Source organism: Enoplosus armatus, chromosome 18, assembly GCF_043641665.1.
Source record: "Enoplosus armatus isolate fEnoArm2 chromosome 18, fEnoArm2.hap1, whole genome shotgun sequence".
NCBI classification, from domain to species: Eukaryota; Metazoa; Chordata; class Actinopteri; order Centrarchiformes; family Enoplosidae; genus Enoplosus; species Enoplosus armatus.
Genome location: NC_092197.1, coordinates 6,029,745 through 6,042,129, shown reverse-complemented (window position 1 = coordinate 6,042,129; position 12,385 = coordinate 6,029,745). Strand labels below are relative to the sequence as shown.

At 40.7% G+C, this 12,385-nt stretch overlaps 2 protein-coding genes across 2 annotated transcripts; one reads left to right on the top strand and one right to left on the bottom strand.

The window, feature by feature from the left end:
• Positions 1 to 214: 214 nt before the first annotated feature.
• dolk (dolichol kinase) lies at positions 215 to 1,786 on the top strand. The gene has a single exon (XM_070925256.1). It carries the CDS (start codon positions 215 to 217, stop codon positions 1,784 to 1,786), a length of 1,572 nt encoding a protein of 523 aa, XP_070781357.1.
• A 2,123-nt stretch (positions 1,787 to 3,909) lies between these two features.
• phyhd1 (phytanoyl-CoA dioxygenase domain containing 1) lies at positions 3,910 to 8,182 on the bottom strand. The gene is made up of 11 exons (XM_070924321.1): positions 8,144 to 8,182; positions 6,968 to 7,126; positions 6,547 to 6,622; positions 6,400 to 6,447; positions 6,267 to 6,322; positions 6,120 to 6,182; positions 6,002 to 6,023; positions 5,766 to 5,894; positions 5,506 to 5,622; positions 4,730 to 4,856; positions 3,910 to 3,958 (listed from the first exon to the last, which is right to left on the bottom strand). The coding sequence occupies exons 1-11, from the start codon at positions 8,174 to 8,176 to the stop codon at positions 3,910 to 3,912; spliced, it is 879 nt and encodes a 292-aa protein (XP_070780422.1). The 5' UTR covers positions 8,177 to 8,182.
• Between the last annotated feature and the right edge of the window lie 4,203 nt (positions 8,183 to 12,385).

Genomic DNA, 12,385 nt, shown 5'->3' with positions numbered 1-12,385 from the left:
CTATTTTATGGTGATGTGTATATTTACTCTTGACCGGTAACCTCACTAATTTTAATTTTTCCTCTTTTTTTCTCTAGACATTCCCATGTGAAAAATGTCTGCCAAATGATGAAGTGTGCCAGAGAGAGGAACTGACAGAAGAAGGCCTTCATTGTTGCAGACCATCTGTTCAGATCAAACCTCGTCCCTCCCTGCGAGCCTCCAGTCTGCAGCCATGCTGATCAATCCAGTGCTTGTGGAGTCCGCTGTAGTTTTGGCTGTGGTGCTGTGCGTCCACATGGCGATCTGGAACCAGCACTCCTGGTGCAGCATAGCCCTCTTCATCCAGGCTTTCTACGTACAGCACAAATGGGACCGTCTGCTTAGGTCAGGGGGCGCCGTGTTCCAGTTCCGTCCAGCAGCAAACAGCGGCATTGTCCCAGCCTCCATGGTGATGCCTTTACTGGGCCTGGCACTGAGAGAAAAGTGCTCTGCCTCAGGGAATGTCTACTTTGAGCGCTTCTCAATGGTGATCACCATCACAGGCATGATGCTGGCTCTGTTTCTCTCCCTGATTGCGTTGGGCATCACCAGACCCGTACCCACCAACACTTGCGTGATCGCAGGCATGGCCGGCAGTGCGATTCTCTACACGACAAAACAGACGCTGACCGTGTCTGAGGTCATCGAGGTCTTAGAGGTACTGCTGATCTTCGTTTATCTCAGCCTGATTGTGCTTTACCTGCTGCCGCGCTGCTTCACACCTGGAGAGGCGCTCCTCATCGTCGGGGGAATCAGTTTCATCGTCAACCAGCTCATCAAGCGCTCCCTGAACCTGGCAGAGGTCAAAGGTGATCCAGTGAACTATTTCCTGCCAGTCGTAGTGGTGGGCTCACTGTTGCTGGGTGTTTTCTTTGCCCTGCTCTTCTGCTTCATGGAGTCTGAGACATGGGTGTCATCGCTTTTCTTTCACATGATGACAGCCGTTCTGGGTCTGGGAATCCTCATGCCATGGCTCTCCCTGTTCATCGGCCGGCACCCCATCATGTGGCTGTTGGACTTTGTTACGTTAAATGACAGAAGACTCTGTCTGCTGGGGTACTGGGTGTTTCTGGCTGTCGTGGCCACTTGTGTTGTGTTACACCAAAACTACCAGCGCCAGTCAGGGTCCAAGAAGCACCAGGCCTCCACTATTGTCAGGAAGTACTTCCATCTGATTGTAGTGGCCACGTACGTTCCAGGGCTAATATACGACAGGCAGCTGCTCCACGTGGCGTCTGTGGGTTGCTTGGCGGTTTTCTTGTTCCTGGAGTACGTGCGTTACTTTCGGATCAGGCCGCTGGGTCAGCTGCTCAGACAGGTGCTCACCTTATTCCTGGATGAGCGGGACTCTGGGCCTCTTATCCTGACCCACATCTACCTGCTGCTGGGCATGTCCCTGCCCATATGGCTGTTCCCTGGGCCCTGCGCCCCTAAGGGGATACTTCCTGGCGCAGGCGGCCTGGTGCCTTATGCAGGTGTGCTGGCCGTGGGGGTCGGAGACACTGTGGCGTCTGTGTTCGGCAGCACTATGGGGGAGATCCGTTGGCCCGGCACTAAGAAAACCATGGAGGGGACTGCAACATCTGTGTTCGCCCAGATCATCGCCGTGGCCATGTTTCTCATCTTTGATGGAAGCATCAATCTGAACTCCACCTACTCATGGATTGTTGGCTCTATCACTCTGGTGGCCATGTTGGAAGCCTACACCTCTCAAATAGACAACCTCCTACTCCCACTCTACCTCTTCATCCTGCTGTTGCTTTGACTGGACAGATGGCACAAACAAAAACAGATCCCTCCTGCTGTCTTCAGTTCTTTCTGCGGGGAAGAAAGACTGGTGAATTTAGGGGAAAAAGTGTGACATTTGGGGAAAAAAATATGACAAAATAAGAAGTAATAGAAGTCCCTTTAGGAATCAGTGGACTTCATCAAAAAGGGGAGTTTTTATTAGCACAAGAAAGGAATAATTAAAATCTGACAGCCTAATCAAGCCAGGAAGTTGTTATGTCAAACCAATGTGGCTCTAATAAAATCTGCTCCTTACTTTATGTGGCAGCAGACATGATGTTAGCATGACATTAGAGTCTGCTGCCTTCAGATCACAAGTCATTTCGGTATCAGTTTCTTTGAGGAACGAGACGATCATGTCAGAATAAGTCACAAAGAAATGTGAGTAAGAGATGCTAAATATTCTTTGAGCTGGCGGCGGTGTATGGTTTCTTTGCGTGTCACTGTCCTGACCACGAGGCACTCGACCACTGACACCCAACAACTCCTGAATTATGCAACAGGAGATAGTTTAGCAAAGTGGAAAAATGTCCTTTTAAACACTCACAGTATCCTGGACCGTACAGACGCTGCTAAATGGCACATTTTGATCATCAATGAGAAGGTTTCCGTATCTTGTCCCAAACGGATACATGCCTTTTTGTATTGCCTTTGAAGAACATTATTTAAGGTTAGCTTACTGATATGTCTTTTTCTTGATCAATGGTTTTGTTATTAGATTATTTTGCCTCCCCGATGGCAATATGAAGTACTTTACTGCTGAAAATATTTGCCTTAAGAAGTATATTTTCTATCACACATTACCGACTATTGTAGATGCTGTAGATGAAAGCATGATGGCCCCTCTCAACTCTTCTTTATAAGGGCTGATTTATACTTCAATATGGCAGAAACTCACTATGCTCCTGCATGACACTAATGTGAACTTCAGTACTGTAACATGTACACAGTATATTTTTGTTTGGTAAATTGACTTCACTTAGTATTTCTGAGGTTTGATGGGACCCCTTAAAGATAAACTTAATATATACATTTCCCTGTGATACTGAGCCTTCAAACCCTGCAACGTTTTGGAGTCTGTAGATATGCTTTGGGCATGGAATGATTGGGAATGATGAACATAGGCCCAACTTTTTTTTTTGTTGTTGCAAAAATTGGTCCACATTGAATATTTGCTTTATAGAAATATCCTCAAATGTCATCAGGTTTCATCTCATCATTCTTAGATGAGATGCTACAGTTTATAACCTGAAACTTGTTTTCAGCATGAATTTACAGGTTTATGTTCATCTGTAAAAGTTCTTTGGTGTTTTTTATGTTGTAACAATTTATTAGCATGATCCTACTAGTATGTTGTTTTTGCCATCATCCTCACATTTTTACAAATGTAATATTGCATGTTGAGTGCATCAGAGAAGAAAGATAAAATTGATATGCCTCCTATTTTAGTCCATTTATTTAATACTCCTCTGACTGAGAAGCAGGACCTGTGTGAGTGATTGAGTGATTGCACAACACAAACTCTTTGGTTTCATAGTTTAATTTTAAAAGAAACATAAGAGGTTTGGATGTTGTGGTTAATAATCATTCATACATACATTTTAGTTTTTTTTTTTTTTTTTTTTATTTAAGATGCGTCTTAAAATTACCATACTTGAAAATAGAAATGCTTACTGTTGTCTGTAAAAATAGGAATCTGCCATCTCGTTTTGACACAAATTTGAACAAGAATAATGCTGGTTGGTGACAATGTTGATGAGGCGTTGCTGAATAAAAGTATATCTAAATATCAGATGTATTGTGGTGTGTCCATGGAAAGTTGGTCAAAAATTCTCTGAAAAATTCCCATATAAAAACACTGATACATTCATCAAAAAATGTGAGCTAGTCACCATCAATCCTGTATTGATTTTGGTGTTGAAGTAATTCTGGATCAGGGCTACAAACGAGTCTACATGTAGCTCAGACAAACAGACGGTGTCATATTGGCTATAATATAAGCCGTGAGAAATGGCAAGCGCACTTTCTATATTGATAACACAGTTCATACATGTTGGTCCTTCCTCAGGAAAGAGAGGATCTTGCGTCTCTCCGTGAACTTCATTTAGTGTAGAGAGGTGGGAAAGGGAGCTCTTCAGTGGGCTGCAACCTTCGAGGGCCAGAGAGATGGAAACATGACAGACGTGTTAAAACTTGATTGTAATTTTTAAAAGGAAGACATAACACAATCTTCCTCTTACAAATTAAAAGCTGAATTCATAAGCAATGAAACTCACTCTTGATCAATACAACACAGGCTACCACAGCCGTACTCTAATGTTAGCTAACATTAGCTAACTTTATAGATATATTGCTCTATAACAGACATTGCTGAGACAATTTGATTACCCTTCTCTACTTGTGCTACTGTTACTGTTATAATATCTTTTAACATTTAGCATTTTCCCATATTTGTCGCTTGTGGCCGCTGTTCAGCAAACATTACATAGTCTTGCTAAAGCTACATTGGCTGTAAAAGTCCCATTGTCTTGCTTCACTTTTGCTGAACAGCGGCCTCAAGTGACAAACATGGGATATTACAGGATAGTGACACATCGAATTTCCCCTCATTTCCTAAAAGTCCTAAAAGTCTGTTGATTTTAAGACATCATGGCGACGTGACTGAGAACTAATAAAACGGCAAACATGTCTGTGTATTTACTTTGTGTTTTACTTTAGTTATAAAACCTTTGAATTGTTTATCTATGTCCTGCCAAAACAGTGGAGTTGTAGTAGATTAATAGTCATTTAAACAGTAATATCAAACATACCAGACCAAGTAAGCGTAGCAGTAAAACCAGTGAGTGTGTTGAACATATTAACATAAAAAATAGAAATGTGAGAAACACCACAAAGCCACCCAACTCTAATAAACTCTCACCAGTTGTCAGGGCTCCAGCAGGTGTCCTGGGACTCCATGATGTGGAAGGTGTAGACATGGCGAGAGTCCTCTGAGGTGTTCTCAGCACTGCGATGCACCACCTCCCCGTGGATCAGGACTACACCACCTGAACACAGAGAGGTGGATGGATAGGCTGGACCAACTCTCACAGCTTCATTTGGTGCTACACAGCACTAAGGCTGTTTTTGTTATCAATTAATCAAATTAATCATTTAGTCGTTAAAATGTAAGAAAATAGTGAAAAATGCAAGTCACAATTTCCAAGAATCCAAGATGGCGTCTTCAAATGGCTTGTTTGCTGACCAAACGTCAAAAACCCAACAACTTAAAATTATATAAAAACCAGCAAATCCTCACATTTCAGGAATTGTTTGGCATTTTGCTGGACAAATTCTTAATTCTTTAATCGATTAACATATCGATTCATTTTCTGGTGATTCATTAAAGGAATCTACCTACCAGCACCTCTAAAGCTCACTAATTAACTCATTTTATCTTGTTGGTTTAATTTGTACTAAAATCAAACTGTAAAAATGACAATTTGTGTTTTTTTTATGGGGTTTTTTATGTGCGGGACGATTTCTTGAAGAAAGTGAATGAGCGTATTTTCAAAATATTCCTTTAACTGATCTCTCAAATCACTGGATATTTTTTCCTTATGTGGCACGCTGTATCCCCAGTACAGCCCCAGTCAGAAAGTGCTTGAAAACACCAATTCCTCAAATCACTTAAATCTAAAGACACAAGTGAGTTACCTTTTTTAACAGGTACAGTGACAAACTTCTCGTCATCATAGGTCTGCTCTTGACCGGTGAAGTCTGTCAGGGGAAACGTGCCCTTTGGGGTACGCACCATACGCCGAGAAATACCACCTGGGAAAAGGTGTGGAATATATCATAACATGCAAAATATATATATGTACAAAAACATAATCTGACATACCAAATCATGCAGATTATTATATGTTTGGTACTGAGTGGACAACAGTGCGAGGTTAGTTATATTGCGAGCTCACTGTTGTGTGACCCCGGGATAAACCACAGGCAGCCATTGTTAACAGTGGCGTCTTCCAGGGCGATCCACAGCCCCATAACTCTGCCCAGGGGCTCCGTGTACAGAAAAGTGGCATCTTGATGTGGCGTCACTAAGAAAACAGACACAAATCTGCTACAAAGACATTTCAGGGAAAGAATGTTTATTGCATATAGTGTTTCTTTCAGATTTCTGTATTTATCTATTTAATTTTCTTACCTTCCCCACCAATCCCCGGTTGCTAGAGGAGAGAGAAAAGTTATATCTTATCTTGACCTACCCATATAGCATCAGCTGACACTACAAGGCATTTCATAGATAGACTTTAATGCTTTACCTTAAAAATGAACATGCTCTGCAGTATCACAGGACTTTCAACACCCAGCTTCTTCACTATGCCCTAAGAGAACAACATTTAATGTGAGGGTTGGTTAATCTGTGACTCAGTACATCAGTTGCTGATATTGTTCAACAGCTCACTCACCTGAACTTTGGGTGAATATGTAACCTTTTTGAACAATGGCTCATAGGCATGTAGTGCTAAAAGACAAAATACTGGGATGAGTTATGAGCTTTTGGAAAGCCTTTGGTGCATGGAATTTAATTTGAAATCTTACCATGTCCGACTTTATTTAGCGAGCGCTGTTTCGGTACGATGAATTCCCCTGCGAGACAAGAAACAAGGCTTTACCCATCTAGTTTGGCGTTTCACCATTAGAAAGAAAAAAAATGGACAGACTGGAAGAAATTTCAATTGAGTTCACCTTTGTCGTCAAAAACTCCTCTCTCAAAGAAAAAGCGGATCTTATCTCCGCTGGTGATGAAATAATCAGCATTTCCCTGCAGCAGGTCAAAGGGTGAACATCAGTCACCTGATCCAGCAGGAATGATTGTATTACAGAGGGGAGAAACACACCGACTAGACTGTTGACATAAGCGTTTGCTATTAGCCTGAGAGGAAGGACATTTAGGGTCGAGGTAAACACTGAATCAGTGGAGGGGTAATGTACCTACAGACTGCGCAAGCATGATCATGAAGGGGAAACACACTGACCGTCTGCGGTTAATGAACTTACCTGCATCTTTAAGTGCAATACGAAGGAAAGCATGTGAAAGAAACACTGTTAGATAAAACAGTGACAGTGTTTAAAGACTCATCTAACAGTGTACCGCGCATTAGGTCACCTGTGTTTTGAGCTGCTCATCGTGATAGGTGGAGAAGGTGGTGCGGCAGTGCTCCGGGATGTCCATCCCGTCCACTATCTCCGCCATCCTTTGCCTCAGCTCATCACACTCCTGGGGGGTCAGCAGCCCGTCCAGAACCACATATCCATCCTCCTTGTACTATCAAGAGAGAGGAAGGTGCTGAAGCTAACATTGAGGAGTCAAGACATGTCCTCAGAAGGAAAACTCCTTCATGTATATTTCCACTTTGTTTCCTCAAATTTAAGCCCAATCTGGGATAAAATGTATGTCATTTACAAATGAAATGTATTTTCAGTTGAATTATATAATTAAAGAAAAAAACGTTTTTAATGTCTTGGATGTGTCCTGCCCGTCAGACTAGAGCTGCAACTATTATTTTCATTATAGATTCATCTGTATGGTCCATAAAATGTCAGGAAATAGTGAAAAAATGCCCATCACAATTTCCAAAACCCAAGCTGAAGTTATCAAAATTAACCCAAACTCAGAAATATTCCATTTAAAATCACATAAAAATGAGAAATCTAGTAAAACCTCATTTTCAAATTTGTGTTGATGACTAACTGTTTCATTACCATGTCCCACAAAGATGCCATTAATGTAACTGAGGGATCTTTAAGTCCTATCTATGGTTAAATGCACACACTATATGCATTCTTAATTTAATTACATAATTACGTGTATTTTATGTCTGCTGCTTTATTTCTTTATTATTATGAAGCACTTTGAGACATCTGCTCTTGAAAGGTGCAAAAGTCTCTTGATCTCAGTATTTATATGTCCTATTTGTGTCCCTGTGCTCTTCAATGTCTCAATACAAAAAAATGGCAAACTTATTCTTGCACCTGGCCTAAATAAATGGGCGTTTGGTCGTGTACACTCCGTTTAATAGGCCACTTGTGGCTGCAGCATGTTATGTAATGAGCCTGAAATGTGCAAACTACATGAATATAAACAATGGACTCTTGCAGGAATATGATACAGTAGACGAAGAAAGGTCTCCACAATGTTATTAGAGTGTTACAGAGACTTTTGTTTGAATATAGTCTAATTAACGATACTGTATTTGAGCATTTGCAGTTAAACCATAGCGTGCAGGACATTGTTTAGCTACAGCTCACTGTACCTTCGTTGTTATTTTAATGCAAAGCTCACCTTTTGCACATTCCGATCAGTCATAAAATCCATGGTGGTCTGCTCGGAGAGTCCAGCTCATGGGACAGAAACGATGTGTATCATCCGGGTAACTTCCAGCCTGCGTGCACTGATTTCCGACCATGTGACGTGTCTAAATCAATTAGAGTGTAACCAGTGACAGGCTGTAAAAGGATTTTGAACTCTTTCGTTGCAACACAGGGCACAGGGGCCCTTTTGGCGCTGCGCGTAGTGGTGCTGTAGTACCCCGCATGGCCTCTAGATGTCGCTCACGGCGTTGCTGTAACACGGAAATAAACACTAAATAATAAAAACTGAACTATAGCACCATCTTATGGTCAATCTGGCTAACACTATAATAATAATATAACCACTCACAGGGGCCATTTTTTCTGTCGTGAGTACTTTTGATACTTTAAATACATTTTGCTAACAATACTCACATACTTTCACTTAACAGTTTCGACGCAAACTTTTATTTGTATTGGAGTATTTTTATATTTCAGCATTGCTACTTTTACTTAAATAAATGATCTGAATACTTCCTCCACCACTGCCTAGATGTATAATAAAGGAGCAGTGGTAGTTAGGGTTAATAACATGATCATTTCAGTAATGTTACTAGAGTTAAAAATAAAAGTAATCTTGTCATGCTGATCCTCTAAATATCTGACCACCAGGCACCATCAGTTACAGTCCAGAGACAGCCTGTTATTTAGCCAGATATTCATTACACAGTGAGTAAGTAGTAAGAGCTATCAACTGAAAAATGTCAGCAAAATGTTAACATATTTCTTAAATATTTAAAATACGTTTCTCAGCAACGAGCTCAGGACTTTCCCCTTAAAGAACCATCCACCAGACGAGGAATTAACACTCTTTCACAGTATTTAGTGTTAAGTGTTTATTTCATTATCATGTGTCAGAATGGTACAAAAGTAGGGTCTGAACATTAGGAAATCAAAGTTCAGTTGTCCATTGTTACAGACGTCCTGCTTAAAAAGCCAGTGTTCAGTCCACGTGGCAACAATTCATTAATAAAGGCCTTGTCACATGTGATACAGACGGTGCTGCAAAGTCTGTCCCTTCAGTTTACAGTATATATCCAACAATGATTGTTGCTAGAGGGGGTCAAGTGGGTGGCTTTGCGTATGGCTATAATGCACACAAGTTCAGCAACAACAAACTCATGCTGCAAGATGTAATGGATGTGAACCCTGAAAAAAAGGAAACCCAACAAATTATTTTTATATATCCCTGATCTACAGGCATAAGAACGCAGAGATGATTTAATCGTACATAGTAAATACAATCATGTATTTAAAAAAGGTTTCATAATTAATTAATTAATTAATAGGTAGAGACTAGATGTCAATGCAATGCAATCATGGCAGCTTTTTTAATAATGCCAGTTTTGGGTTCAAGTGAAATGGTATGTGACCGTCCAGAAATGTACACGCTTCAGAAATACTGTAGATATTAACAGATGATGTGTACCGTTACACACAATGGCCACACAGGATGGTGAGCTCACCTCCATTTACAGTATGTTAGATTGTCAAGAGTTGTTTCTATTCCATTGTGAAATCCTGTCTTCTTGTTGTTGGGTTTTTTTTTTTGGGGGGGGGGGGGGGGGGGGGGGACTCACTGCCTGCTGTAAAACCCTCTGTGGATCCAAATGAGTTCACTTATCTTAAGGCATACATAACATACAAACACAAGCACATTTTTTTATATTTCGTACTTTAACATAAATTCAGTAGAATGAACACAAAAGTTTAAAAAAGCTTTTAAATGTATTGATTGAGGTTACTCAATGTGTTTCGATGAGAATGGGCTGCTTCTGACACAATACTAATTAAAGTGCTAGCATAAGAGTTTTCACGTAACCAAGGGGAATTTTATTAGTCACTAAAACTTCCTCCTTTTGGTGCTCCGCAAATGGCTGACTGACCTCATCTCAGGCCTTCAGTGACGCTGACATGCGGGAAAGGGAGTGGGGCTGCAGGTTAAATGTGCTCATCTTGTGACTAAGAGAGAAGTGACTGTCGAGGACTGTATGAGCGCAGTCACGGCTCCGGAGGTCAGAAACAACGACAGAGGCGATTCCTGGCCAAAGTATTTGTGGATACAAATCCTAATGTTAGTAGGAAAAAAGTGAGACCCAGAAACATTTGGCTGACTACACGTGTGTCATGATGCTGACGTAGACGGACCATGATAAAGCTAAAATGGAGAAAGGCCCGATACATGAATACATCAATATGTTTATAGCAATTTTAGCAAATCCAATGACTTCCCAGGGATGCCCTGAGAAAGATTTCTAAGACACTCTTGAACTTCAGGAGTAATATAGACTATAACTGCTGTACCAAGAAAGAATTTAGGGTTAGACAAAAGTCAGAACCGTTTTTTTGTATATTTAGCTGTAACTATCCAACCTCTAATGACATGACCACCAAGTTGATACAACAACTGACATTGTTTGAAAGTCCTGATTTGACACTGGTGCACTGCAGGAGGGAGATTTTTTAGTGTCAGCAGCACTGGCAACTGCACTGCAGCACTACAATGAGCCATGTTATATATCAAATTTACTTTGGAGTGACGTAAAAGTTCAATTTGCCCCTATATCCATAGTCAGCTACTGCACTACAAGATATACATTTGTTGTAGTTTAATCTGCTAGTACCTACATTACTTGCGTATTTGTATTCATTTTTTGGCATCCAACAGGTCAACAACTATCTGCAAAATGTGCTTACTTGGCACCACAAAAATGTAACCAGAGCAGGCATATCGAGGTGGACATGCCACTTAACTTATGTTGTACATGCTGAAAAAGCTGAGATTTCCTGTGAATTCCTGCCTTTCTCTGGTGTCATCTGTTTCGTTTTTGCTCTCATCATCTCGTCTGTGACCTCTGCTTCCAGTTTTAAAACTGGTTGCTTGTCAACACATTCAAGACTGAGGCTCTTCTTTCATAAACAGGACTGTGTAGGAGCACTTCACTAATGACCCCTTGAAGGGCATTTGGATTTAGCCAAGGCCTCAGTGAAACAAAATTCACTGTGAACAAAGGTGCAATTGTATTATTACAGTGAAACTTACCATGAATCTCTTAAAAAAGCTCAAATCAAACAGAAGCAGCTGGTAACAATAAGACTGCATGCCATATGACTGATATGTATGAAACAAAAGAAGGTAAACGTTTCAGCTATACATTTTACAACACATGAAAAAAAAATACGTCATGAACGCGATGCTTGTGATCATTAACAGGGCATACAGCTTGTAAAAGATAAGGCCATATTAGCAACGAGATGCCTGGCTGGAGTAAACATAGCAGGGTTACTCCAAATGATGCTATTAAATCCAAGGTCTTAACAAGAAAAGTGTTTCAAGCAGACAAAGCATGTTGCACTAATTTGGACCATGGATGTGGAAATCACATATTGTGCATAACTCTCTCTCAGCAAATAAATGTTTCCCTTGTGAAGGTTGGTCAAAACCAGTTTATTTCACTCTGTAATTTCCTGTTTGTCCTCAGTTTGCTCTTGAATGGATAAACAAAGCACTGACAAATGGTCAGTTTTCCCTGGAATACACCGAGCATGACAAATAGCAGGGCTAGCATACAAACAGCTGGGCACTTGAGTCACCAACAACAACAACCACACTTTTCTCTTGGAGACTGGCAGTAGACCTGGCAGCTAATTAAGACTCTCCTGTCCCAAATCTGCAGGAGTTTATCCACTTGGAGGTGCCATATAGTTAATAATCGGCTATGGTCTCATGATTCAAAATAATACAGAGCATAAAAGAGTACCTTGATTCTTGCTTGTTTTATTGGTCTACATCATCTACTGGTTGTATGATTAGTATTGTGCAAGCTTGCATATGTTTTAATATAATAAAGACAAAGAAATCACCTGTGACCGGGAGTTTTCTGAATGTTATGACATGTTATGTAATGTGACCCTGTAACTTTAATACGGGGACAGCAAATTGTGTCATTACAATCTAGTCAATATATATCACACCAATGTCACTTTCACAGGCCCAGACATGATACCAATGTGTGGTAGCATTTTGAAAGTACCAAATTATCTCGTAGTCAAAATAAATTATTGACCTTGTTTCAGCAGGCCAATTACAATCAATCTCGCATACCTTAATAAGACACACCAGTAATGTGAGTGATGTTTAGTCATGCAAAATAAGGTAAAGCCTGTTTCACAT

Coding starts and splice junctions, on each gene's coding strand:
- dolk (XM_070925256.1), top strand. CDS start 215: ATGCTGATCAATCCAGTGCTTGTGGAGTCCGCTGTAGTTTTGGCTGTG.
- phyhd1 (XM_070924321.1), bottom strand. CDS start 8,176: ATGGATTTTATGACTGATCGGAATGTGCAAAAG. Junction 5,895..6,001: donor ACCGGGGATTGGTGGGGAAG/GTAAGAAAATTA, acceptor CTGTTTTCTTAG/TGACGCCACATCAAGATGCC. Junction 3,959..4,729: donor TGCTGGAGCCCTGACAACTG/GTGAGAGTTTAT, acceptor TGGCCCTCGAAG/GTTGCAGCCCACTGAAGAGC.